The 26,089-nt window shown below is 48.8% G+C and overlaps 1 protein-coding gene across 2 annotated transcripts in view; it reads right to left on the bottom strand.

The window, feature by feature from the left end:
• c5h10orf67 (chromosome 5 C10orf67 homolog) overlaps positions 1-26,089 on the bottom strand; it is a 419,952-nt gene that overhangs the window by 388,388 nt on the left and 5,475 nt on the right. Inside the window, exon 3 of one of the 2 annotated variants that reach the window (XM_085987765.1) lies at positions 11,271-11,414. The exons of the other annotated variant lie outside the window; for it this stretch is intronic. Coding sequence (XP_085843891.1) covers positions 11,271-11,414 — 144 coding nt within the window. The remainder of the gene's footprint in view (positions 1-11,270; positions 11,415-26,089) is intronic. 2 annotated transcript variants of the gene reach the window in all.

The following is a 26,089-nucleotide window of genomic DNA, read 5'->3' as shown; positions in this document are numbered from 1 at the left end:
ATCATCATTTAGAAAGGCACGGATCAATCGAGGACAGTCAGCACAGATTTGTTAAGGGAAGGTCGTGTCTGACTACGACGATAGCAAAATACTGCGGATGCTGGAAATCTGAAATAACAACAGAAAATGCTGGAAAAACTCAGGAGGCCAGGCAACATCAGTGGAGAGAGAAATAGAGTTAACGTTTCGAGTCAAACTCTTTGTCAAGACTGGAAAGGCACAGGAAATGAAATAGATTGAAAGGCCAGGCTGGGAGAGAACAAAAGAGAAATGAAGAGACATTGGCCTAGAAATTCAGTTGCGTGCGCCAGCCGTTAGCGCCTTAGGAGGAGTAGATCTCGAGCGCTAGGCACTTAGCGGCCGGGCGCAGCGCGATCTGCGCCTACGCCCAACTTCAGTAGACATTTAGCACCGGCGCAGTGTTTGCGCGCGCTCAGCTGCGCGCGCAGATTATGACGTCATTTCCTCGTGCAACGCCCTTTGTGCGCCCCAATCCGGAACTTCAGTCGCGCCCGCCCAAGGTGGGCGTGGCGGTCCTAAGAACTGTGAACTGGAACGCAGCAGAGGCCATGCGGGCCGCGGGGACCGCAAATTAAAGGGCACTTACCCTGAACTATAAAGGCCAGCCATTTTGCAGCAATCACTCTTGTGCAACGGATTTATGGACAGAGACCAAGGAAGAGAGCTTACTGCTTTGGCCCAACATAGGAGAGGTATTTTTGGCTTCAGGCCAGAGCTTGGCAATTCGCCTTCATTGTGAGGTCATTGTTTGCCAGTATATTATGGGGGCTGCATGGGGTGCCAACCCTCAGTTTCAGCATTATGTGCGAAGGGCTCGCAGACGCTGTGTGAGAGGGGCAGCCCTGGCTAGACGCAGAGGGGGCAACAGGTGTCGGCAACGTAGGCCTTACCCACTCAGGAAATACCGCCAGCAGGTGTCCTATCTCACCATGCCTGCCGCGCAGTGTGTTAGGAGGCTGCGCTTCAGAAGGGAGGTGGTTGCAGAGATCTGCCAGCTGCTTCACAGAGATCTGCGTCCACAGCTGAGGTGCAGGGCGTCTCTGTCGGTGGAAGTGAAGGTCACGGTGGCTCTGAACTTCTATGCAAGCGGCTCCTTCCAAGCCGCTGTTGGGGACATTGCTAACATATCCCAGTTCGCCGTGCATTGCTGCATCCGCCAGGTGACCAATGCCCTTTTCAGAAGGAGACACCAATTCATCTCCTTCCCCATGACCCTGGAGAAGCAGCAGCAGCGTGCAGTGGGATTTGCGAGAACAGCGGGCTTCCCCATGGTGCAGGGCGCCATTGACTGCACGCATGTGGCTTTGCGGGCACCTATCGACAATGCCGAGGATTACCGCAACCGGAAGGGCTACCATTCCCTCAATGTACAGCTGGTGTGTGACCACAGGCAGCGCATCCTAGCTGTCAATGCCCGCTTTCCAGGCAGCAGCCACGATGCATTTATCCTGCGACAGACTACTGTGGCTGACATGTTCCAGGCACAGCCTCCCCCAAGAGGATGGCTTATCGGGGACAAAGGCTATCCTTTGTGTACCTGGCTCATGACCCCGCTCCGCGCGCCCAGGACCCCTGCTGAGGAGGCATACAACGAAAGCCATCAAGCCACTAGGAACATCATAGAACAAACGATTGGCGTCCTCAAGCAACGGTTCCGCTGCCTGGATCGTTCCGGAGGATCTCTGCAGTATTCGCCGGAGAGAGTCTCCCAGATCGTGGTCGTTTGCTGCATGCTGCACAACCTGGCTATCCGCAGGACTCAGGCGCTGCCACCTCACGCTGGAGCACCACCTCAGGAGGAGGAGCAGGAGGAGCATGAGGAGGAGGAGGAGGAGGAGTACCAGCCCAGGAGGGAGGCACAAGGTCCAAGGACCGCCCGTCGGCGGCTTATTGAACGTCACTTCTAGGCCCCCTGTCAGGGAATGGCTTGTGGCAATGAAGGGACCTGAATGCAGCTGCTCCGCAAGCCCTCAGCCGGTTAAGGCAACAACCACTTCAAACATCAAACATGGACAAGCTGAATAAATAAAATGCTTTATTGAACAAACTCAGGGCCCTTCCCACATGAAACCCAAAAACAGACAACACCCCCAAAAAACAGTCACACACATGACTCACTCCCACAACCTGGGGAGGAATAACAAAACATTTCTACAAAAATGGCCTTCATCCTCGGCCTTACAAAAACAACCATCCCCATAAACAAAACAACCATCCCCATATAAAGACACATTTGCCCACACCCTCTACTTTGTGGCCCGCGAGGGCGATTCCTTGACCAGCCTTTTGCGGCCCCCGGCCACCCTGCTGCTCCTCCTCAAAGTGTGCCCAGTGGCTGCTGCAAGGCTGGGGGAAGGCTCCTGAGGGGCACATGGCGTGACGGCAGATGCCCTTGGGGGTCGGCCTAGACGAGCTCTGGCCCTCGAGGGGCCGGCTGGTGACTGCTGCAGCTGTGGCTGGGCAGCAGCAGTCTCTCCAGCAGCTCATCGCAGCTCCACTAGGGGAGTGGCAGTGGCGGCTGCAGGAATGGGGGCAAGCTGGCTGATGGCAGGCACTCGCTGCTCGCCTGAGACACTGGCACTCGCCCGGGCCAGCACTGCAGCATGCGCAGCAATCTGCTGAAGGACAGACCACTGTGCTGCTGCAGCGCGGCGGGTGCCCTGGCGATGCCTGGCTGACACAGCGAGTGTGGCAGTGAGTGCCCGTACTGCCCTGGTCTGTGCCCGCATCAGACCAGCCAGTGACTGCACGGCACCACTGATCACCTGGCCACTCGCTGCGTGAGCTGCCCCGAATTCCGCCCAACTCGCTGCCTGTGCTGCCCCGAATTCGGCCCGACTCGCGGGCTGTTCTGCCCCGAATTCGGCCCGACTCACGGACTGTTCTGCCCCGAATTCGGCCCGACTCGCGGCCTGTGCTGCCCCGAATTCGGCCCGACTCGCGGCGTGTGCTGCTTCGAATTGCTCGAAACTCCTGGCCTGTGAGGCGCCGAAATCGGCCACACTATGAGCCAGGGACTCGATGGCCTCAGGCAACCGTGCCACAACCCCCATGAACTCGGTGTGCCGGCGATCCGAGTCCTCGGACATTTGATCGAGGAGGCGCACCTCCTTGGCGAGGACCGTCTCCGGACTGGAGGCCGGACTCTCCCTCTGGGGAGAAGGCCGCCGAGCTGGCCGACCCTTCCCGCGTTGCTGGATGCCACTGGGCCCAGCAACTACACTCCCCTGCGACCCTTCCCCCCTCTGGGAAGAAGGCCGCCGAGCTGCCCGACCCTTCCCGCGTTGCTGCACGCCACTGGGCACAGGAGCTACACTCCCCTGCGACACTTCCCCCTGGCTCTCCTCCAGGGAAGACATGTCCCCTCCATTGGCATCCCCTGGCGCGGCTGAGGGTTCCCTTGATGGGCCGCCTTCCTCTTCCTCCTCCTCCTCCTCCTCCTCTTCCGAGGGGCTGTCACTGGCAGCTTCAGGGATCTCCTCCTCACCATCTGAAAGCAGGAAGGCACAAGAGTAGCTTTAGAGTGAGGAGAGGGCGTCAGCGAGGGAGGCATGAGTGCTGGCATTCAGCGCATTGGTCGGACAGTGGCAAAGGATGTAGATCTGAAGCGCAAGTGGGACGAGAGAGGTCCAAAAGGTGATGTCCTTACCATTGGTGCCCAGAACAGGGTCGGCATCTCCAGATGCAACGGGGCCAATCACCCGGGCACCCATGAGGCTACCCACGCACTCTTCAAGGTCTCTGAGCTGCTGGATCTGGGGACGGCCTCCCCCGGTCACAGTCCGGCTCTTCTGATTGTGTGCCAGCTTGGCCTGCAAGAGAAAGGACGGCCTCTAAGTACAGTGTGGTGCCCTGATCTTGTGTGCACTGCCTCCCATGGTCGAATAGCTTGGCCAGTGTGTAAAGTGCAGAATGTGCAATTGATGTTCATGCCAGTCCCATAGCTGCTGGATGAGGGCTGGCCATTAGGGCTTTTAGGTCCCTTTGCCCATAATGTGAGGTGCACATGCAAGGATGAGGAGGACACTGGAAAGGGGACTCACCCTGACAATCCTTGTGAGGTCATTGAACTTTTTCCGGCATTGGACACCGGTCCTGGGGACCTCGCTGTTGGATGTGACCCTGTGGGCGACCTCCCTCCAGGCTTTCCTGTAGACGCTGGTGGCAGGCTTCTTGCCACTGTCCGGGAACAAGAGTTTGCGTCTCCTCTCCAAAGCCCTAACCAGCACCCTCAAATCATGGCCAGTGAAGCGCTGCGCTCGTTCACGGGCCTTCTGCATCTTTCCCGGCGCTATTTCTGTTCAGCAGCAGTGTTTAGGCCTAGCTGGAGGGCTGCAGTGTCCAGGGCGTGGCAGCAGACGAACTCGACCCTTCCCCCTTTAAGAGCTGGCCGGCGCCAGGGTGTCTGCTGTCAATCAAGAAATGACCGCACCTGCGCTGCGCCCGGCCTCGGCGGTTTAGCTCAGCACCGCCGGCTTTGCGCCTAAAGATAGTTGTGTAACGCCAGTTTTAGCGCTCGAGCAAACTCTTAGGGCGAAGCTACTGAATATCGGCGAAGTGGCCTCGACTTTGCGCCGGGCGCAAACTTTAGCGGCCGCCCGACTTTTCCGCCCCAAAAGTGGCTATACTGAATTTCTAGGCCATTAAGAGGTATTCAAAACGAGACGAGATGGTGATAGGACTAGTGGAGACAAAAGATGGCTCTAGATTAGGTGCAAAATGTGCTGGCAGAATGAGAGACAGCTGCCATGTGGGAGAGAGAGAGAGAACAAAAAGGAAGAAGAAAGGGTGGGGGGAGGAGGGAGGGGGGAAGCCAAAACAAAGGTGTGGATAAAAAATATAAGTAAAAATGTAATAGGGGCCGAGGTTATGATCTGAAATTGTTGAACTCGATAGAGTCCGGAAGGCTGTAAAGTGCCTAATCGGAAGATGAGGTGCTGTTCCTCGAGTTTACGCTGAGCTTCCGTGGAACAATGCAAGAGCCCAAGTACAGTGAGGTCTGAGTGGGAATGGGGCGGTGAATTAAAATGACAGGCGACCGGAAGCTCAGGGTCATCCTTATGGACTGAACGGAGGTGTTCCGCAAAGCGGTCACCCAATCTGCGTTTGGTCTGCATCGTGTCTAACTAACTTGATTGAATTTTTTGAGGTGGTAACAAGTACGGTCAATGAGGGTAGCACGTTTGATGTAGTCTACATGGACTTTAGCAAGGCTTTTGACAAGGTCCCACATGAAAGACTAGTCAGAAAAGTAAAAGCCCATGGAAAGTGGCAAGCTGGATCCAAAATTGGCTCAGTGGCAGGAAGCAAAGGGTAATGGTCGACGGGTGTTTTTGTGACTGAAAAACTGTTTCCAGTGGGGTTCCGCAGGGCTCAGTACCAAGTGCCTTGCTTTTTGTAGTATACATCAATGATTTTGACTTCAATGTAGGGGGCATGATTAAGAAGTGTGATGGAATACTCTCCACTTGCCTGGATGAGTGCAGCTCCAACAACACTCAAGACACCATCCAGGACAAAGCAGCCCTCTTGATTGGCACCCCATCTACCACCTTAAACATTCACTCCCTCCATCACCGGCATACCGTGGCTAAAGTGTATACCATCTACAAGATGCACTGCAGCAACTTGCCAAGGCTTCTTCGGCAGCACCTCCCAAACCCATGACCTCTTCTACCTAGAAGGACAAGGGCAGCAGGTGCATGGGAACACCACCACCTCCAAATTCCCCTCCAAGTCACACAACATCCTGACTTAGAAGTACGTCGCCGATCCTTCATCGTCACTGGGTCAAAATCCTGGAACTCCCTCCCTAACAGCACTGTGGGAGTACCTTCACCACACGGACTGCAGCGGTTCAAGGCGGCTCACTGCCACCTTCTCAAGGGCAATTAGGGATGAGCAATAAATGCTGGCCTTGCCAGTGATGCCCACATCCCATAAACGAATAAAAACAAAAGCAGTTTGCAGATGATACAATAACTGGCCGTGTGGTTGATAGTGAGGAAGAAAGCTGTAGACTGCAGGAAGATATCAATGGACTGGTCAGGTGGGCAGAAAAGTGGCAAATGGAATTTAATCCAGAGAAGTGTGAGATAAAGCATTTGGGGAGGGCTAACAAGGCAAGGGAATACACAATAAATGGTAGGATATTGAGAAGTGCAGAAGAAGAGAGGGACCTTGGAGTGCATGTCCACAGATCCCTGAAGGTTAGCAGGACAGGTAGATAAAGTGGTTAAGAAGGCATACAGGATACTTTCCTTTATTAGTCGCGGCACAGAATATAAGAGCAGGGATGTTATGCTAGAACCGTATAAAACACTAGTTAGGCCACAGCTAGAGTACTGTGTACAGTTCTGGTCACCACATTACAGGAAAGATGGGATTGCACTAGAGAGGGTACAGAGAAGATTTACGAAGATATTGCAGGACTGGAGAATTTTAGCTATGAGGAAAGATTGGAGTTGTTTTCTTTGGAACAGAGGAGGCTGAAGGGAGACTTAATTGAGGTGTATAAAATTATGAGAGGCCTAGATAGAGTGGATAGGAAGAACCTATTTCCCTTAGCAGAGAGGTCAATAACTAGGGGGCATAGATTTAAAGTAATTGGTAGAAGGATTAGAGGGGAGTTGAGGAGAACTTTTTTCACCCAGAGGGTGGTGGGGGTTTGGAACTCACTGCCTGAAAGGGTGGTAGAGGCAGAAACTCTCAAAGTATTTAAAAAGTACTTGGATATGCACTTGCAGTGCCGTTACCTACAGGGCTACGGACCAAGAGCTGGAAAGTAGAATTAGGCTGAATAGCTCTTTTTTGGCCAGCACAGACATGATGGGCCGAATGGCCTCTTTCTGTGCCATAAATTTCTATGATTCTATGATTCAGGTTAATTTGATGAGATCAGTTACTGTAAAGAAGTAATTTGTTCTTTTTTAGTGCAATAAGGATATAAAAACAGGATGTTTACCCAAGTCATGTGCTCTACCACTGAGCAAGATTTCATACTGTCACCCCCCCCACCATGGCAAGATTTCAGCCTTTAAGCTCCACCCACCCACTGAGCACTCCCTCCCCAAATTGAGCAGCTTTATGGCCGACAATCCCACCACCAAGAAATCTATCTCTCAAAGCCTCGGTTCATACACTAAGCAACATTTAGACCCGCATACTCCTCCCCACACACTGAGCTTCATTTTGTCCCTCAACACCCTACCCACTGAGCAAGTTTTTGACCATCAAACCCCCCAACCTGAACAACTCAGCAAGCTAACTCAGCAGTTGCCCCTTACAGACTAATCCTATGCCACTTCATTTCCCCATTTACAGGAACATCCTCCACCACTATATTTCCCATGCACTGAAGGGATAATTACAAGTCCTAGCCCTGTTCAGGCTACCCCAGATCAGGTGTATTCCCCAGGCGTTTACCTTCAACTTAAGTTAGAGATAGCCGAATTCTATAAGACGCTTAAATGGGTCTAAAGGTCCAGGCTACCTCTCCCTAAAGGAAAGGAACGACTGAAGATGTTACCGTCCTCCAGATAGCACTTTTAATAAGTTTAACTAGGCTGTAACCTTCCGGATATTATGAGGGTCTGGAATACCCCCCAGAATTCTGCAACTCCTTACAAAAGAGTGTACAGAAATTGGGTTCGTGCGTTTATACAGAAATACTCAGGCAATTCTAAAAATATAGGCCTAGAAATTGGGTTGGGGCGCCAAAGTGGCGCAAAAGTCGCCTGAGCGCAGGATTTAGCGCAGCGATCGGAGTAATACCGATCGCCAGAAATTCAGTTTCAGTGCCGCTCGAGGCGCTCCGCGTCCCTCTTAGGGCGCTGGAACTGATTATCGCAGCGCAACGTTCCACAACGCCACACGCTGCGGCACGGCATGCTGCAGTACTGCAGGCCTTCCTCCCACTGTTAAGGGGGAGGTGCCTGCAACAGCGCGCTCCCCGCTCGCGAGTGCTGGCAAATGAGCCCGGCACCAAGGAGAAGTGCCAGGCTCTCGGGAAACAGCCGGTAATGCCGCGGGGGGGGGGGCACTGCGCTGCGCACACCGATGACGTCATCGGTGGTGGCGCAGCGCAAATGCCTAACGCCACCATTAGCGCCCCTACTGAATATCGCGGGAGACGCAGCCAGTGGCGCTACAGCCACTGACTGCCTCTTTAGGCGCTAACAGGTGGCGCTACTCACCCAATTTCTCCCCCATATAGTTTTATTTTAGAGCCGACATTCATTTAACAGCTGTTGAGTCAGTCGCAACATTAACAATTCAAAATACAAATAGCTTGCATTTCTTATTTCTCAGAGATCCTTATTCTCAAATCTTTACTTTGTTACATTTCTACATTTCTTACTTATCTCTAAATCCAGAACATCCACCAAAATCAAATATCTTGATTACCCGAGACTCAAAGTTAAAAACTTACAGTTGGTGCTTGTAAAGTTGAGAAACGCTTGGCCCATTCAGCAACTTCTGACTTTTTGTTTGAAAAGGTCTATCTTTTATACCCTTTTTGCAGTGGTTTATTCTTTGACATTCTCTGCTGATGTAAGCTAATTGTCTTATTCATTCTCTCTTATGAATGCTTTCTATTCTTACTGTCAATTCAACTGCTACATGCATAATTATGTCTCTACCTTTAGGTGTTCCAAAAACTATCATAAAAACAATATGACAGCAATGGTTTCTATTTGATGCCATTCTTATCAAAGATTTTCCATTCAATTCTTAATATCACTTTTAGCTGGTTTAACAGACTTCGAGTCTCCTAACTGCTCCAAGTTCAATACAAACACAATGGGGTCGATTTTCCTGGAGCTGTCAGGCGGGGTTTCAGGCGTGTGGTGGGGGGGGGGGGGGGGAAATCCCGAATTCGGGGGTCCCGACACCATCCCGCCCAAAACCCCGCTCCACTCAAGTTTCAGAGGCGGTGGGTACCCGCCCCGCACTGGGACCCGCCAACCCCAGGCGGGAAGGGATTAGTGCCAATTAACTGCCTGTTAACAGGTAGTTAACATGCAGTTTTTAGCCTAATCCCTATTTTGAGCGGTGTCATGAGGGATTCCCGACGGCTCCAAACCACGCCAGGTTAGAGCAGGCGGGCCGTCGGGTTGAAGGAGTTGGCGGGGTCGCGATGTCGGTGTTCAGGTGAGTGACGGGTGCATGAGTGCAAAGGTAAGTGTGTTTGGTGTGTCTAAAGTGTGTAAAGAACTTTTACTTACCTGTACTTACCTTAACAGCCTTTCTTCCTGCAGGCGTCGGGAGCGCATCACTCAGCCGGTACTTAAAGCTGAATGGCTGCGATCTGTGAAAAGTGACAGCCTTCAGCTTTGAGTGCTACTGAGAGTTCTAACTGAGTCTGTGCAGAAGGACTCATGTTAGAACTCAGACTCAGTGTTTGGCAGCTTCAAACAGCTGTGAAACACTGATATTTCATCTGTCAAGAACTCTTGACAGATGAAATTGCAGTCTGTGACGTCACCTGTTGCCAAGTGGCCCTTAATTGGCCTGCTGAGCCCGCTGGGCGGGCTCAACAAGGTCAATCAAGGGAAAATCGCGTGGATTGGCCGGACGTCGATGTAGGCGGGTCTAAAACCCAAAAGATGTAGTCCCGCCTTCTTACCGACAGCTTCGGGAAAATCGACCCCAATGTAATTGCTTGGTGTATCTACTGAAGTCATATCTTCAGTGTTCTTGTTGGTATCATATTTACTATGTATAAATTAAAGACACTTTGATTGAGTGTTTACTTGTTTTATAGCTATCTCAATTGGTTGCATATTTAATCGTGTTTCCTGTCTTCCAAGTTTAACATAAAAACTATTTGACCAGCAGGTGTTTCTTTTACTTGATGTCATCTTTTCAAAGGCACATGCCTCTTTTAATGTTTGTGTTTCTGTTCAATATGCTGGCACCTCACTTGGGTATTTTCATTGTGTTTTTCCCAAACTCCAGACCCTCTGGAATCGCTAAACTGCCATTTCAATAGGGTCATTGTTTTAGGATATTTAACTAATTCCCATTTCAAAGCTTGTATGTTTACAACTTTGTTAAACAGCTGATCTTTATCTCAGAAGCCTGTATTTCTGTTTGCAGCCTGTGTCTCCGAGGCTTTAGATTTTTAAACCCAGTATATCATGTATTAATAAATATCAGAATTCTGTTCATATTATGGTGCATCTTTCTGAAATATGGCTTATTCCTTCACAGCACAGCATTCCCTACACTCCAATGGATGTATTTCTCCTTCCCTAATGGCTGGCTGTTCAACACCTCAATCTTCTGCTGATTTGAATTACCAGTTCTCAGCACTCTCGCCTCTTCATTTCTCCCCCGCCCCCCACCCCACCTCACCTCTTCCTCACGTCTTCACCCCTCCCCCTGATCCCGATATTCTCTCCCTCCCCGCCGATGCTCGAGCCCAACCCCTGGCCCCCACTCGATCCCTTCCTCCTCTCTACGGCAAGCCTACCTACCCACAACCAGCCAGCCTCTCCATTTGGCTGGCTGTGGGTGGGAAACAGACATTTCAAATGCAAATCAGGCCCTGCCATTAAATTCGGCGGGGGCTGCAGGAAACCCGCTCTCCCGGGTTTCACGACCGCTTCTGAGCCCCCCCTGCTCCCAACCTGCCTCCTGATTAAAATTCCGGCCTAAGTATTACCACTCATTCATGCACCAAATGTTGTGTCACTAAACTCTCCTCAAAATTTGCCTTTAAATGAATTCTGGAATGCCATATACTGCTGCCAGGTGTTAAGAGCTATTTCACATATATTAATTCATGCTGATTTTTCACACACATGCAGTAGCAAATATGTTAAATTATTAATTGCACCCATAGAAAAAAGTCATGTCATTTTGTTTTCTTACACAGTTACAGAATTCAGTTCTTCAGAATTCAACCGCAGAACTTTATAGCCACAAAGTAATCAATAAATTAAACCAAATCAAATTAAGAACTATTATTTCACTTAATGTACATTATTAAGCAATAAAACTGTATTAGTCAACAAGAACACAAGGATTTGATAACCTATTGACTGAGAAAGTGGGTCCAAACTCTGGGCATAAGGTTATTTCTTTTATCTCAATAGTTATTCAGGCATCTATCTACTAATGGTTAAATTGAAGACTGTAGCATGATTTATAGTGAAATGAACTTCTTGTCCTCACCCCATAAACACAAAATATACCAACATATTCATTATAGCCTAACAAATGAAATCAAATGTAACTATTACCTTTAGATACATGTTTTTAAGATAAGAATTGTGGTCATTTATCCTTTTATATAGGTCTGAGGACTGATCCTCCAGTTTCATTTCATAGCCTGATTTTAGAGACAGTGTGTTAGATTCTACACTTTTCTTAAGTATGGTAATTTCCTGAATAAGACACAAAATATTAAACATTTTACAATAATCCATCAGCCTTCATTTCATTAACATTAAATGTCTTTCCTACAACACTGCAAACATTTTACAGTTTACTGTTGGATTTTAGGCAATGTTAGAAAAACTATTTACATATCATTTTGACCCAATGTTAAATGCTGTTTTGGTCAAGAACTGTTCATATTTCAGAAAATTGATACTATTCTAACATGATAGTGTAATGGTGTCTAGAAGAATTTTTCCTTGGAGTTTAAAAATTTTTAAAGCCACATATACTGATCCTGATCAGCTTACAAATACACAGATATAAGTGCAAGTTGCTGATTACACGGCAATATCTCCATTAATAGGTTCAGATAACATTATAAATCATAAAAATGACACAGTTCCCAAGTACATCAAAATGCCAAATTTCAGCCTTGAAACCACTCATATCTAATTTTTACTGTTTATAACCAATGGATGTCTCATTGCATTGCTTACAAGGAGTCAAAAATACACTATTTTATAACTGTAAAGTAACAATGTATTATTAAACAACTAGTGAATCTCTGGGGCATTATTCAGTGAGTCAGGAGAGAATCACTGTGCTGCCCCCTTGAACCTCGTACTCCTACCACTGTCCTCCTGTACTGTCAGCTGTCCAACAGATGGATGGGCAGCCAACATTGGAGAGAAGGGTAATGGTGCTGTCTGAATCAAATGGGCAAATGAGGCAGGTGGAAAAATGAAACCAGGTGGGTGGGAGGGTTTGGAAGGTTTTTAGGGAGAGGGTGGAGGATAATGGAGGTTACCAACCTTCACCTGCCTATGCTCTACCCCATTCCTTCATGTCTGTGTCCTCGTTTCAACATCTTGTACCCTCTCCTTCAGTCTTCTCCCTTCCATTATTCACCCTGTCCCTGTTCACTTATTCATCAAATCTCCTCCCTTTTTGCTTTCCCAACACAATTTCGCATGTCAGTGTCTTCTCTGCACTGCGTTCCACAATGCAAAGTTAGGAGATGGCTGGAGATGGAGCTGGGGGTCTCACAGTAGGTACACAACACAATGCCATCTACCTTGGATGCCAAATGTGAAGGCATCAATTGGAGTTAAGTAAAATCAACAAAAATAGCGTCACAGAAATAGCATGACAATGACATAAAAAGCATGGGGCAGCTTCTTTGGGTTCATCAGACTGAGGTGGGGTTTTATGCATTGACTGAGCCGTAGTCTGGTGGATTTGGCAGTATTGGGGTAGCAGGTTCACGCCCCCTGGGTAGGAGAGGGGCCTCAGGAGAATGGGATCCAAACTGTTGCTGGCCACGGTTGAACCATCAAGCTCTAATCCACCAATGTGGTTCCGTCAATTAGCCGAACTGCTAACAGCCCTTTTTGCATCTGGGGTACCTGCCCAACAACTTTACTTATCATCAGACAGTTTCTGACTTTATGTTCCTGCCTTAAAGCAAGCAAACACCAGTGTTCTGTTTTCTGAAATTAAAGGATGGAAAATTATGTACAATTTTCTGATATACACTCCTGACACATGCTAAGAACACAGAAGTTGGGGTTATAGTGGCTATAATGGAGATCTGGCTTAAACATGGGCAGGAATGGGAACTAAACATTCCTGGCTACAATGTTTTCAGGGAGATAGGGAAGGGAAAAGGAAAAGAGGGGACTGGCAGTATTGATCAAGGATAATATTACAGTCTACGGAGGGACGATATACTAAAGGGTTCAAAGTCTCAATCTAGATTTGGTTAGAGCTAAGGAACAGAAAATGAGCTGTTACATTGCTAGGTGTTTACTATAGACCCCAAACATAGAAGATAGGAGCAGGAGTAGGCCATTCGGCCCCTCGAGCCTGCTCCGCCATTCAATGAGATCATGGCTGATCAGTACCTTGTTCCTGCCTTCTCTCCATATCCCTTGATCCCTTTAGCCTTAAGAAATATATCCAACTCCTTCTTGAATATATTTAATGAATTGGCCTCTACTGCCTTCTTTGGTAGAGATTTCCACAGGTTCACCACTCTCTGGGTGAAGAAATTCCTCCTCATCTCTGTCCTAAATGGCTTGCCCCTTATTCTTAGACTGTGACCCCTGGTTCTGGACTCCCCGGCCATCGGGAACATCCTTCCTGCATCTAGTCTGTCTAGTCCTGTTAGAATTTTATAAGTTTCAATGAGATCCCCTCTCATTCTTCTAAACTCCAGCGAGTACAAGCCCAATCAACCCAATCTCTCCTCATACGTCATTCCTGCCATCCCAGGTATCAGCCTGGTGAATCTTCGCTGAACTCCTTCCATGGCAAGAACATCCTTCCTCAGATAAAGCGACCAAAACTGCACACAATACTCAAGGTCTTACCAAGGCCCTGTACAATTGCAGCAAGACATCCTTGTTCCTGTACTCAAACCCTCTCGCTACGAAGGCCAACATACCATTTGCCTTCTTAACCACCTGCTGCACCTGCATGCTTATCTTCAGCGACTGGTGCACAAGGACGCCCAGGTCTCGTTGCACTTCCCCTTCTCCCAATCTATTGCCATTCAGATAATAATCTGCCTTCCTGTTTTTGACACCAAAGTGGATAACCTCACATTTATCCACGTTATATTGCATCTGCCATGCTTCTGCTCAATCACCCAACCTGTCCAAATCATACTGGAGTTTCTCGGCATCCTCCTCACAGCACACACGCCCACCCAGCTTTGTGTCGTCAGAGAGTGAGAAGGAGACCGAGGAGCAAATCTGTAGGCAAATTTCAGAGAAATGTAAAAATAATAGTGCAGTAAGAGGGCACTTCAGTTATCCTAAAAGGGAGACTGGGAAAAAAACAGAATAAAGAGCAAGGAGGGTAAAGAATTCCGAAGCAGTGCTGGATCGAGTTCTGGGGAATGAAGTAGGGCAAGTATAGTGTGTTTCAGTGGGAGAACATCTGGGTAATAGTGATCATCATAATATAATTAGGTTTGAAGTAGTTATGGAAAGGGACAAAGAACAATCAAAGGTGAAAATAGCTGGAAGAGAGAAAATTTCAGTGATTTGAGAAGGGATCAAGCACAGGTGGACTGGAAAAAAAGATTGGCCAGGAGGACAATACATGAACAATGGCAGGCCTTCAAGGCGGAGATAGTTTGGGTACAGACCAAGCATATTCCCATAAGGAGGAAAGATGGGGCATCCAAAGCTAGAGCTCCCTGGATCACAAAGGAAATAGCGATTGAAATAAAACAGAAAAAGGAGGTTTATTACAAATGTCAGGTACAGAATACAATCGAAAACCAGGGAGAATACAGAAAGTGCAGGGGGAAATTGAAAAAGGATAATTAAGGTCAAAGAGAGAGTATGAGAAAAGATTAGCAGGTAACATAAAAGGGAACCCAAAGATCTTTAATAAACATATAAAAATTAAAAGGAGAGTTAAAGGAATGGTGGCGCCGATTAGAGCCAAAAAAGGAAATTTCTTGTGGAGGCAGAGGGCGACTGAGGTAATGAACGAGTACTTTGCATCTGTCTTCACAAAAGAGGATGAAGTTAATGTCAGAGTAGAGGAGGAGGGAGTAGAGATACTGGATAGGATAAAAATAGATAGAAAGGAGGTGTTAAATAGGTTGGCATCATTCAAAGTTAACAAGTCACCCGGTCCAGATGGAATGCATCCTAGGTTGCTGTGGAAAGCTAGGATGGAGATAGCAGAAGCTCTGACCACAAACTTTCAATCCTCCTTGGATACTGGAGTGGTGCCTGAGGACTGGAGGATTGCAAATGTTACACCACTGTTCTAAAAAGGGGAGAGGGATAAACCTGGTAACTACAGGCCAATCAGTCGAACATCAGTGGTGGGAAAACTACTAGGGACCATTGTCAAGGACAAAATTAATTCTGACTTGAAGAAGCATGGGTTAATAAGAGACAGCCAGTATGGATTTATTAAAGGCAAATCGTGTCCGTCTAACCAGATTGCGTTCTTTGATGAAGTAAGAGAGAGGGTCGATCAAGGTAGTGCAGTAGATAAGCATATGAGGGAGAAGGGAATAGAAGACTTTGCTGAGTTAGATGAGGAAAGACGGGAGGAGGCTCAAGTGGAGCATAAACGCTGCATGGACTGGGTGGGCCGAATGGCCTGTTTCTGCGCTGTATATCCAGTGTAATCCTATGTAGTTGATGTTGTCTATATGGATTTTCAAAAGGCAACGGATAAAGTACCACATAATAGACCTATTCGGAAAATAGAAGCACATGGTATCAAAGGGATGGTGGTAACTTGGGTACGTAATTGGCTAAGGGATAGGAGGCAGAGAGTAGTAGTGAACGGATGTTTTGTTGACTGGAGAGAAGCATGCAATGGGGTCCCCAGGGTCGGTATCAGGACCATGCTTTTCTTGTTATATATAAATGACCTGGACTTGGGTATAGGGAGTACAATTTCAAAGTTTGCGGACGATTAAAAACTTGGTAACATAATAAATAGTGAGCAGGATAGCAGCAGACTTCAGGAGGACATAGACAGACTGGTGAAATGGGCAGACACATGGCAGATGCAATTTAATGCAGCCAAGTCTGAAGTGATGCACTTTGGGAGAAACAACATGGAGAGGCAGTATAATCTAAATGGTACTATTTTGAGGGGAGTGCAAGAACAGAGGGACCTGGGGGTGTATATTCACAAATCTTTGAAGGTAGCAGGGAAAGTTGAGAAGGTGGTTAAGAACGCATATGAGATACTTGGCTTTGTAAATAGGGGCATTGAATACAAAATCAAAGAAGTCATGCTAAACCTCTACAAATTTCTGGTTAGGGCTCAGCTGGACTACTGTGTATAATTGTGGGCACCACACGTTAGGAAGGCTGTCAAGCTCCTAGAGAGAGTACAGAGGAGGTTTACCAGGATGATACCAGGGTGAGGGAGCTCAGTTATATGGAGAGATTGGAGAAGCTGGGATTGCTCCCGAGAGCAGAGATGGTTAAGGGGAGACCTAAGAGGTATTCAAAATTATGAGCGGTTTTGATAGAGCAAGTAGGGAGAAACTATTTCCTCTGGCAAGTGGGTTGGTAATCAGAGATCATAGATTTGAAATAATTGGCAAAAGAACTAGAGGGGAAATTAGAAGAAAGTTCTTCACACAGGGGGTTGTTAAGATCTGGAACACACTACCTGAAAGGGCAGTGAAATCAGAGTCCACAGTAACTTTCAAAAGACAATTGGAGATGTACTTCAAGAGGTCTAATTTGCAGGGTTATGAGGAAAATGCTGGGGTGTGGGACTAAACTGGACAGCTCTTTCAAAGAGCTGGCACAGGCATGACAGGCCAAAGGGCCTCCTTCTGTGTTGTTAGATTCTATGGGGGAGAAATTCAGTTGTTAGCGCCAGCCGTTATCGCCAGCCGTTATCGCCTTAAGAGGGCGATAAGTGGGGTGCGAAGCGGCTAGCGCCCGGGCGTGGCGAGACCTGCGCCTCTCGCGAAATTGAGCGGACATTTAGCGGCGGCGCAAAACCACAACGCCCGCTCAGCTGCGCGCGCAGATCCTTATGTCATTTCATGGTGCAACGCCCTTGGTGCACCCCAAACTGGAACTTCCGTGGCGCCCCCCTTCTTTCCGCCTGGCGCTCCCAGCGACTGGTTGACTGGAATGGTTCCCAGTCGCTGTGGGGTTGGGGGGGCGCTATTTAAAGGGGGCTCTTCCTGGCTTCTTAGTGGTAGCCATTTTGGACCACTCCTTCTGTGTGAGAGAGAGAGAGAGAGAGAGAGAGAGAGATTTGCAGAGAGACAAAGGGAGAGAGCTTTCTGCATTGAGTCAGCGCTCGCACAGGTACTTCTGGCTTCAGCCCAGAACTTTGCAGTTGGATTGATTTTTCAGTGCCATAGCCTTGAGTGGCCACATGTTATGGGGGCTGCAATGGGTGGAAACGTTGGGTTTCTCCATTGCATTGACGCCGAGAGAGAGTGCCAATCATGGCCAGACGGAGGAGGGCCAACAGGCGTCGGCACAGGAGACCTTACCCTCCCAGGGTATACCGCCAGCAGTTCCCCTACCTCAACATGTCTGAGGAGCAGTGTATTTGGAGGCTTCAATTCAGCAGGGAGGTGGTCACTGAGCTCTTCCACCTGCTTCAGACAGATCTGCAGCCTCAGCTGAGGAGCAGGACGTCTCTGTCGGTGGCAGTGAAGGTGACAGTGGCTCTCAACTTCTATGCCACCGGCTCCTTCCAATCCGCTACTGGGGACATTGCCAATGACTCCCAGTTTGCGGTGCATTGCTGCATCCGCCAAGTCACGAACGCCCTCTTCAAAAGGAGACGTCAGTACATTTCCTTCCCCATGACCCTGGACAAGCAGCAAGAGTGCGCAATGGGATTTGCAAGAATAGCGGCCTTCCCCATGGTCCAGGGCGCCATTGACTGCACGCATGTGGCTTTGCAGGTGCCTCAAGAGAATGCCGAGGATTGCCGCAACCGGAAGGGGTTCCAGTCGTTGACCGTGCAGTTGGTGTGTGACCACAGACAGCTGATACTAGCTGTCAATGCCCGCTTTCCAGGCAGCAGCCACGATGCCTTCATCCTGCGCCAGACTTCTGTGGCAGACCTTTTCGAAGCCCCGGCTCACCCAGGAGGCTGGCTTCTCGGGGACAAGGGCTATCCTTTGTGCACCTGGCTGATGACCCCGCTGCGTGCGCCCAGCACCCCTGCTGAAGAACGATACAATGACAGCCATCAAGCGACCAGGAACATCATGGAGCACACAATCGGCGTGCTAAAGCAACGGTTCCGCTGTCTGGACCATTCCGGGGGAGCCCTTCAGTACTCGCCTGAGCGAGTCTCCCATTTCGTTGTAGTGTGCTGCATGCTGCATAACCTGGCTATCCTCGGGACTCAGCCACTGCCAGCAGACATTGGAGCACCAGCAGAGGAGGAGGAGGAGCACCAAGATGGGAGGGAGGCACAAAGTGCAAGGGCCGTCCGTCAGCGGCTTATTGCAAGTCGGTTCTAGGCCCCCTCTGAGGGAATGGCTTGTGCCATTGAAAGAACATGAATGGAACGGTTCTGCAAACCCTGAGCCGGTCAAGGCAACAAATAGTTCAAAGAGCAAACATGCACAATCTGAATAAAGACAATTATTTATTTAACAAACTGTGTGCCCTTCCCGCATGACAAAGAAATACAGAGAAATCCCCCAAAAAAGTCAGACACATAACTGGCTCTCACAACCTGGAGACAATGAACAAAAGAGTTAACCAAAAATGACCATGATCCTCGGCCTTCACTAAAAAAAATTAACAGCATTTTGCCACACCTCCTACTTTTGGGCCTGCGAGGGTGATCTGCTTCGCTTGCGAGATTGGCCCCTTCCCACCCTGCAGCTCCTCCGCAATGGGACCCCAGTGGCTGCAGCAAGGCTGGGGGAAGGCTGCCGAGTGTCCGAAACTGAGTTGGCAGATGCCCTTGAGGGACGGCCTGGACCAGCTCTGGGCCTGGAGGGCCCGGCTGCTGACTGCTCCAACTCTGCATGGGCGGCAGCAGTCTGTCCTACGGGTGGTGGCAGCTGCAGTGGAGGAGTGAGAGTGTTGGCAGCAGGAATGCTGCCATCCTGACAGAGCACAGGCACTCCCTGGTCGGACGACACACTGGCACTCCCACGGGGCAGCACTGCAGCATGCGGAGCAATCTGCTGAAGCACAGACTGCTGGCCTTCTGCGGCGCGGCGAGGGCCCCGGCGATTCGTGCCCGATGCAGCGAGGGTGGCAGCAGTCAGTGCTCGTGTGGCCTCAATCTGTGTCTGCATCAGACCAGCCACTGACTGCATGGCACCACTAAGCACTTGCGTGGAAACCGCCTGTGCTGCAACGAAGTCCAGTAGGCTCCTTGCCTGTGCTGCACCGAAGTCCTGCAGACTCCTTGCCAGTGCTGCACCGAAGTCCTGCAGAATCCTTGCCTGTGCCGCACCGAAGTCCTGGACACTCCTTGCCAGTGATTCAATGGATTCGGGTATCCTTGCCACTGCAGCCATGAGCTCAGTGTGCCTCTGCTCCGCCTGGGCGCCCATTTCAGCGAGGAGCCGCACCTCTTCTGCGCTCACTGTAGCAGGACTGGAGGCCAGACTCTCCCTCCGGGGAGAAGGCCGCCGAGTTTCCCTAACTTCCCCGCGTTGCTGCAGCCCGCTGGGCCCCGGAGCTTCACCCTCCTCAGACCCTTCCCCCCCCTGCTCCCCTCCAGGGAAGACATGTCCCCATTATGGCCATGGGCTGCCTCGGCTGAGGGTGGCACTGATGGTCCGGCTTCCTCTTCCTCTTCCTCGCCTTCAGAATCACTCACAGTGGCAGCTTGAGGGCCCGCCTCCTCACCTGGCGATTCACCATCTGAAAGCAGGGAGGTACAAGAGTTGCTTTAGCATGAGGACAGGGCGGCAGCGAGGGAGGCATGAGTGCTGCAATGCACTGTATTGGTTCGATAGTGGCAAACGATGCTGGTGTGAGGCACAAGTGGAAGGAAAGAGGTCAAAAAGGTGATGACCTTACCATTGCTGTCCAGAACGGGGTCGGCATCTCCAGTGGCAACGGGGCCAATCAGCCGGCCTGCCATAATGTGCTGGACTCGCTGCTCCAGATCGCGGAGGTCTTTAAGGTGAGGCCGGCCTCCCCCGGTCCGTTGCTGCTGCCTCCTATTGTGTGCCAGCTTGCCCTGCAAGAGAAAGGACGGGCTCTGAGTAGTGTGAAGCCCTGATCTTGGCTGCACTGCCTCCCATGGTGGAATAGCCCTTACAGTGTGTAAAGTGGTGAATGTGCATGTGAGTTTCATGAACGGCCCATAGGTGTTGGATGAGGGCTGGCCATTGGGTCCACATGCAGGGATGAAGAGGATACTGAAAAGGGTACTCACCCTGACAACCCGAGTGAGGTCGTTGAACTTCTTCCTGCATTGCAGAGGGGTCCTAGGTACCATGCTGCTGGAGGTCACTCTGTGAGCCACCTCCCTCCAAGCTTTGCAGTAGTCGGTGGGCAGCGGCCTCCTGCCACTGTCCGGAAACAGGATAGATCGCCTGCGCTCCACCGCGCCAACCAGAACCTGCAGGGCCCCCTCACTGAACCGCTGCGCTCGCTCCCTGGCCCTCTCCATGGTCCTAGACGTTAGAATGTGGCAGCAGGTCTGTCCAGGCCGAGAATCAGAGCTCCAATGTGCAGGGCATGGCTGCAATCCAAATCAACCCTCCCCCTTTAAGAGCTGACCGGCGCCAGCGTGTCTGCCTGCAATCACTAACTGGCCGCACCTGTCCTCGGTGGTAGCGCCTCGCTTCTCCGGCTTAGCGCCTTAGGACAGTCGTGCAGCGCCTGCTTTAGCACTCCAAGCAGCTCTTGGGGCAAAGCAGGTCAATTTCGCTGAAGGTGGCGATAATTTGTGCCGGGCGCTAAATTTAGCGCCCGCTCAACTATAACGCCCCAAACATGGAGATACTGAATTTCTAGGCCTATGATTCTAACTGGAAAATTTAGTGCACTATTAGTGAAGTTGCTGACTTACAGTCTTTATTAATAACCATAATTTTTCATTAACAAAAATAACCTCACTCAAAAGTTCATTATTTACATATACAAAATAATCCTTATGCCTCAAAAAGCTTCAGAAAAGTTTTTTTTTTAAACTTAATTTTCAACAATATTAACCAGTCTTCCATTCTCGATGAAGAATGTCTGTTTTCTTTTCGAACCACAATCACAGATGCAGTTCATGATTTTCATAGGTGTTGTTTGTCGATGAGGAGTTTATAACAGAAAAACATTAAAATTAACACATTTATACAAATGTTATTCACTTGCCCGAAATAATAGCTTTGAGAATTTAATCTCTAGTTTCTTTCAAAATCTTTTAGAAACAGCAAAGAAACTCTTTAGTTCTCAGAGGATAAGAGGACTCTCCCCGCTACCCTTTAACTCATGTTACACAAATTGCATGCTGTGAAATTCTGCAATGTGCACAGGCTCAGAATACATGGATGACATGTGTGTAAATTCTGCACACTGCATATACTTGAAATGTACAGGTGTAATTGAAAGCTCTCTCCAACTGTTGTGAAGCAAAAAAAATGCAGTAAAAGCTCATACTTTTGGAAGAAGCTGAGCCCTTGAAGTAAAACTTTAATGAAGGCATTAAAAGCCACAAAAGACAATCCAATAGATAAATGTAATTACGAAATACACAGTTTTTAGATTTTTTTCCATTTATTTAAAACCTTATTTTGGACAACAGAAATTTCAGAGATGGCAGACATTTTTTCCCCAGAAAGCGTTCGCAGTGATTTGTGGCGAAAAGTTAATACTTGCCATTCCACTAGGTAGCACTGTAACAGTTAGAGTTAATGTTGCAAGTCGATGACCCTTCGTCAGAACATCGACTTCAGGTCATCAACCTGAAACGTTAACTCGATTTCTCTCTCCACAGATGCTACCTGACCTGCTGAGTATTTCCAGCATTTTCTGTTTTTATTTCAGATTTCCAACATCTGCAGTATTTTGCTTTTGTAATACATCATTTTAAAATTGGAATTCCCATTGGAAATGTTTATACAACAGAGCTCAATGGAATGTGTGCCCTACGCAAGTGGTGTTCAAACATTACCATCCCTGGGTATGTCCTGTCCCACCGGCTGGTGGCACAGGGTTATCCAGTCGGGAAGGAGTGGCCCTGGGAGTCCTCAACATTGACTCCGGACCCCATGAAGTCTCACGGCTTCAGGTCAAGCATGGGCAAGGAAACCTCCTGCTGATTACCGCCTACCAGCCTCCCTCAGCTGATGAATCAGTACTCCTCCATGTTGAACACCACTTCGAAGAAGCATCGAGAGCAGCAAGGGCACAGAATGTACTCTGGGTGGGGGACTTCAATGTACATCACCATGAGTGGCTCGGTAGCACCACCACTGACCGAGCTGGACGAGTCCTGAAGGACATAACTGCCAGTCTGGGCCTGCGACAGGTGGAGAGAACCAACACGAGGGAAAAACGTACTTGACCTCATCCTCACCAATCTACCTGTTGCAGATGCATCTGTCCATGACAGTATTGGTAGCAGTGACCACCACACAGTCATTATAGAGATGAAGTTCCGTCTTCACACTGAGGACACCCTCCATCGTGCTGTGTGGCACTACCACCATGCTAAATGGGATAGATTCAGAACAGATCTAGCAGCTCAAAACTGGGCATCCATGAGGCGCTGTGGGCCATCAGCAACAGCAGAATTGTATTCCACCATAATCTGTAACCTCATGGCCTGGCATATCCCTCAGTCTACCATTACCATCAATCCACAGGACCAACCCTGGTTCAATAAAGAGTGTAGAAGAGCCATGCCAGGAGCAGCACCAGGCATACCTAAAAAGGAGGTGCCAACCTGGGGAAGCATGCTAAAAAGCGGAAGCAGCATGCTATAGACAGGGCTAAGCAATCCCAAAATCAACGGATCAGATCAAAGTCCTGCCACATACAACTAACGGAAGGAGGCGGCTCCATGAATATCCCCATCCTCAATGATGGTCGACCCCAGCACGTGACTGCAAAAGACAAGGCTGAAGTGTTTGCAACCATCTTCAGCCGGAAGTGCTGAGTGGATGATCCATATCGGCCTCCTGCTGAGGTCCCCACTATCACAGAAGCCAGTCTTCAGCCTATTCAATTCACTCCACGTGATATCAAGAAATGGCTCAGTACACTGGATACAGCAAAGGCTATGGGCCATGACAACATCCCGGCAATCGTGCTGAAGACTTGTGCTCCAGAACTAGCCACGCCTCTAGCCAAGCTGTTCCAGTACAGCTACAACACTGGCATCTATCCAACAATGTGGAAAACTGCCCAGGTATGTCCTGTCCACAAAAAGCAGGACAAATCCAATCCGGCCAATTACCACCCCATCAGTCTATTCTCGATCGTAAGCAAAGTGATGGAAGGTGTCATCGATAGTGCTGTCAAGCGGCACTTACCAATAACCTGCTCACTGATGCCCAGTTTGGGTTCCGCCAAGACCACTCAGCTCCCGACCTCATTACAGCCTTGGCCCAAACATGGACAAAGGAGTTGAATTCCAGAGGTGAGGTGAGAGTGACTGCCCTTGACATCAAGGCAGCATCTGACCGAGTGTGGCATGAAGGAGCCCTAGTAAAACTGAAGTCAATGGGAATCAGGGGGAAATTGCTCCACTGGCTGGAGTCATGCCTAGCACAAAGTAAGATGATTGTGGTGATTGAAGCTCAATCATCACAGCTCGAGGACATCGCTGCAGGAGTTCCTCATGGCAGTGTCCTAGGCCAAACCATCTTCAGCTGCTTCATCAATGACCTTCCCTCCAACATAAGGTCAGAAATGGGGATGTTTGCTGATGACTGCCCAGTGTTCAGTGCCATAACAACTCTTCAGATAATGAAGCAGTCCATGCCCGAATGCAACAACACCTGGACGACATTCAGACTTGGGCTGATAAGTGGCAGGTAACATTCGCGCCATAGAAGTGCCAGGCAATGACTATCTCCAACAAGCGAGAGTCTAACCACCGCCCCTTGACATTCAACGGCATTACCATCGCCGAATCCCCCACCATCAACATCCTGGGGGTCACCATTGACCAGAAACTTAACTGGACCAGCCACATAAATACTGTGGCAACAAGAGCAGGTCAGAGGCTAGGTATTCTGCGGCGAGTGTCTCACTTCCTGACTCCCCAAAGCCTTTCTACCATCTACAAGGCACAAGTAAGGAGTGTAATGGAATACTCTCCACTTGCCTGGATGAGTGCCGCTCCAACAACACTCAAGAAGCTCGACACCATCCAGGACAAAGCAGCCCACTTGATTGGCACCCCATCTACCACCTTAAGCATTCACTCCCTCCACCACCAGCATACCGTGGCTGCAATGTGTACCGTCTACAAGATGCACGGCAGCAACTTGCCTGACTTAGAAGTATATCGCCGATCCTTCATCATCGCTGGGTCAAAATCCTGCTCCCTACCGAACAGCACTGTGGGAGTACCTTCACCACACAGACTGCAGCAGTTCAAGGCAGCGGCTCACCACCACCTTCTCAAGGGCAATTTGGGATGAGCAATAAATGCTGGCCTTGCCAGCAACACCCACATCCCATAAATGAATTTTTTTTTTTTTAATGGAGGGGTACTAATTAATCAGCTGAGGGAGGGCGGTAGGTGGTAATCAGCAGGAGGTTTCCTTGCCCATGCTTGACCTGAAGCCATGAGACTTCATGGGGTTCAGAATCATTGTTGAGGACTCCCAGGGCCACTCCTTCCCGACTGTATACCATTGTGCCGCCGTCCCTGGTGGGTCTGTCTGTCCTGCCTGTGGGACAGGACATACCCAGGGATGGTGATGGAGGAGTTTGGGACATTGGCTGAAAGGTATGATTCTGTGACTATGACTATGTCAGGCTGTTGCTTGACTAATCTGTGGGACAGCTCTCCCAACTCTGGCACAAGTCCCCAGATGTCATGTCGGTAGCTGGTGCCGGGTGGTCCGTCCAGTTTTATTCTTATTATACTTATTTGTAGCGGACTGGTTCAACGGATGGCAGTTAAGAGTCAACCACATTGCTGTGGGTCTGGAGTCACATATAGGCCAGACCGGGTAAGGACAGATTTCCTTCACTAAAGGACATTAATGAACCAGATGGGTTTTTACAACAATCCGATAGTTTCATGGTCACCATTACTGATACTAGCTTTTTATTCCAGATTTATTTAATTAACTGAATTTAAATTCCCCAGCTGCTGTGGGATTTGAACTCACTTGGATTACTAGTGCAGTAACATAACCACTATGCTACTGTTCCCACTATTACACGTATTTAATAATTCGATAGGAAAAGGTGTAGTGCCTGAGAATTGGCCGATCGCTAACGTAATACCTATATTTAAGATGGGATATAGAACATGTCCAGGGAACTATAGACCAGTCAGCTTAACATCGGTGGTAGGAAATAGAATGGAATCCCTACTAAAAGGAGAAAATAGAAAAACATCTAGAAACCAAAAATATATGGATTTCAAAAGGGAAAGTCTTGCTTGACCAACCTCATTGAATTCTTTGAAGAGGTAAGAGAGAGTAGACAAGGGTAATGCAGTAGCTGTAATTTATCTAGATTTCCAAAAGGTCTTCGATAAGGTGCCACATTATAGACTAATGAATAAGTCAGAGCATGCGGAGTCAGGGGACAAGTAACAGAATGGATAGCTAATGGCCAAAAGACAGAAAGCAGAGAGTAGGGGTAAAGGGTAGCTATTCAGAGTGGCAGAAGGTGGAAAGTGGGATCTCACAAGGATCAGTGCTGGGACCACTGCTGTTCACAATTTATATTAATGATTTAGACTTTGGAATCAAAAACACAATTTCTAAAGTTGCGGATGACACCAAATTTGGTGGGGGGGGAGGGATAATCAATACTGAGGAGAACTGCAACAAATTACAAAACGTTAATAAATTTGCAGAATGGCCATATAATTGGCAAATGAATTTCAACATAGATAAGTGTGAGGTATTACATTTATTATTTATTTATTATTAAATAAGGAGGTCACATACTACTTTAAGAATCCAAATGGGGTAGAGGAGCAAAGGGATCTGGGAGTACAAATACACAAATCACTAAAAGTAGCGACACAGGTTAATAAGGCC

Source organism: Somniosus microcephalus, chromosome 5 (assembly GCF_052327205.1).
Source record: "Somniosus microcephalus isolate GS21.2 chromosome 5, FLI_Smic_1.0, whole genome shotgun sequence".
Taxonomy (NCBI): domain Eukaryota; kingdom Metazoa; phylum Chordata; class Chondrichthyes; order Squaliformes; family Somniosidae; genus Somniosus; species Somniosus microcephalus.
The sequence above is the reverse complement of the archived record's forward strand: the minus strand, read 5'-3'. Positions and strand labels throughout refer to the sequence as shown.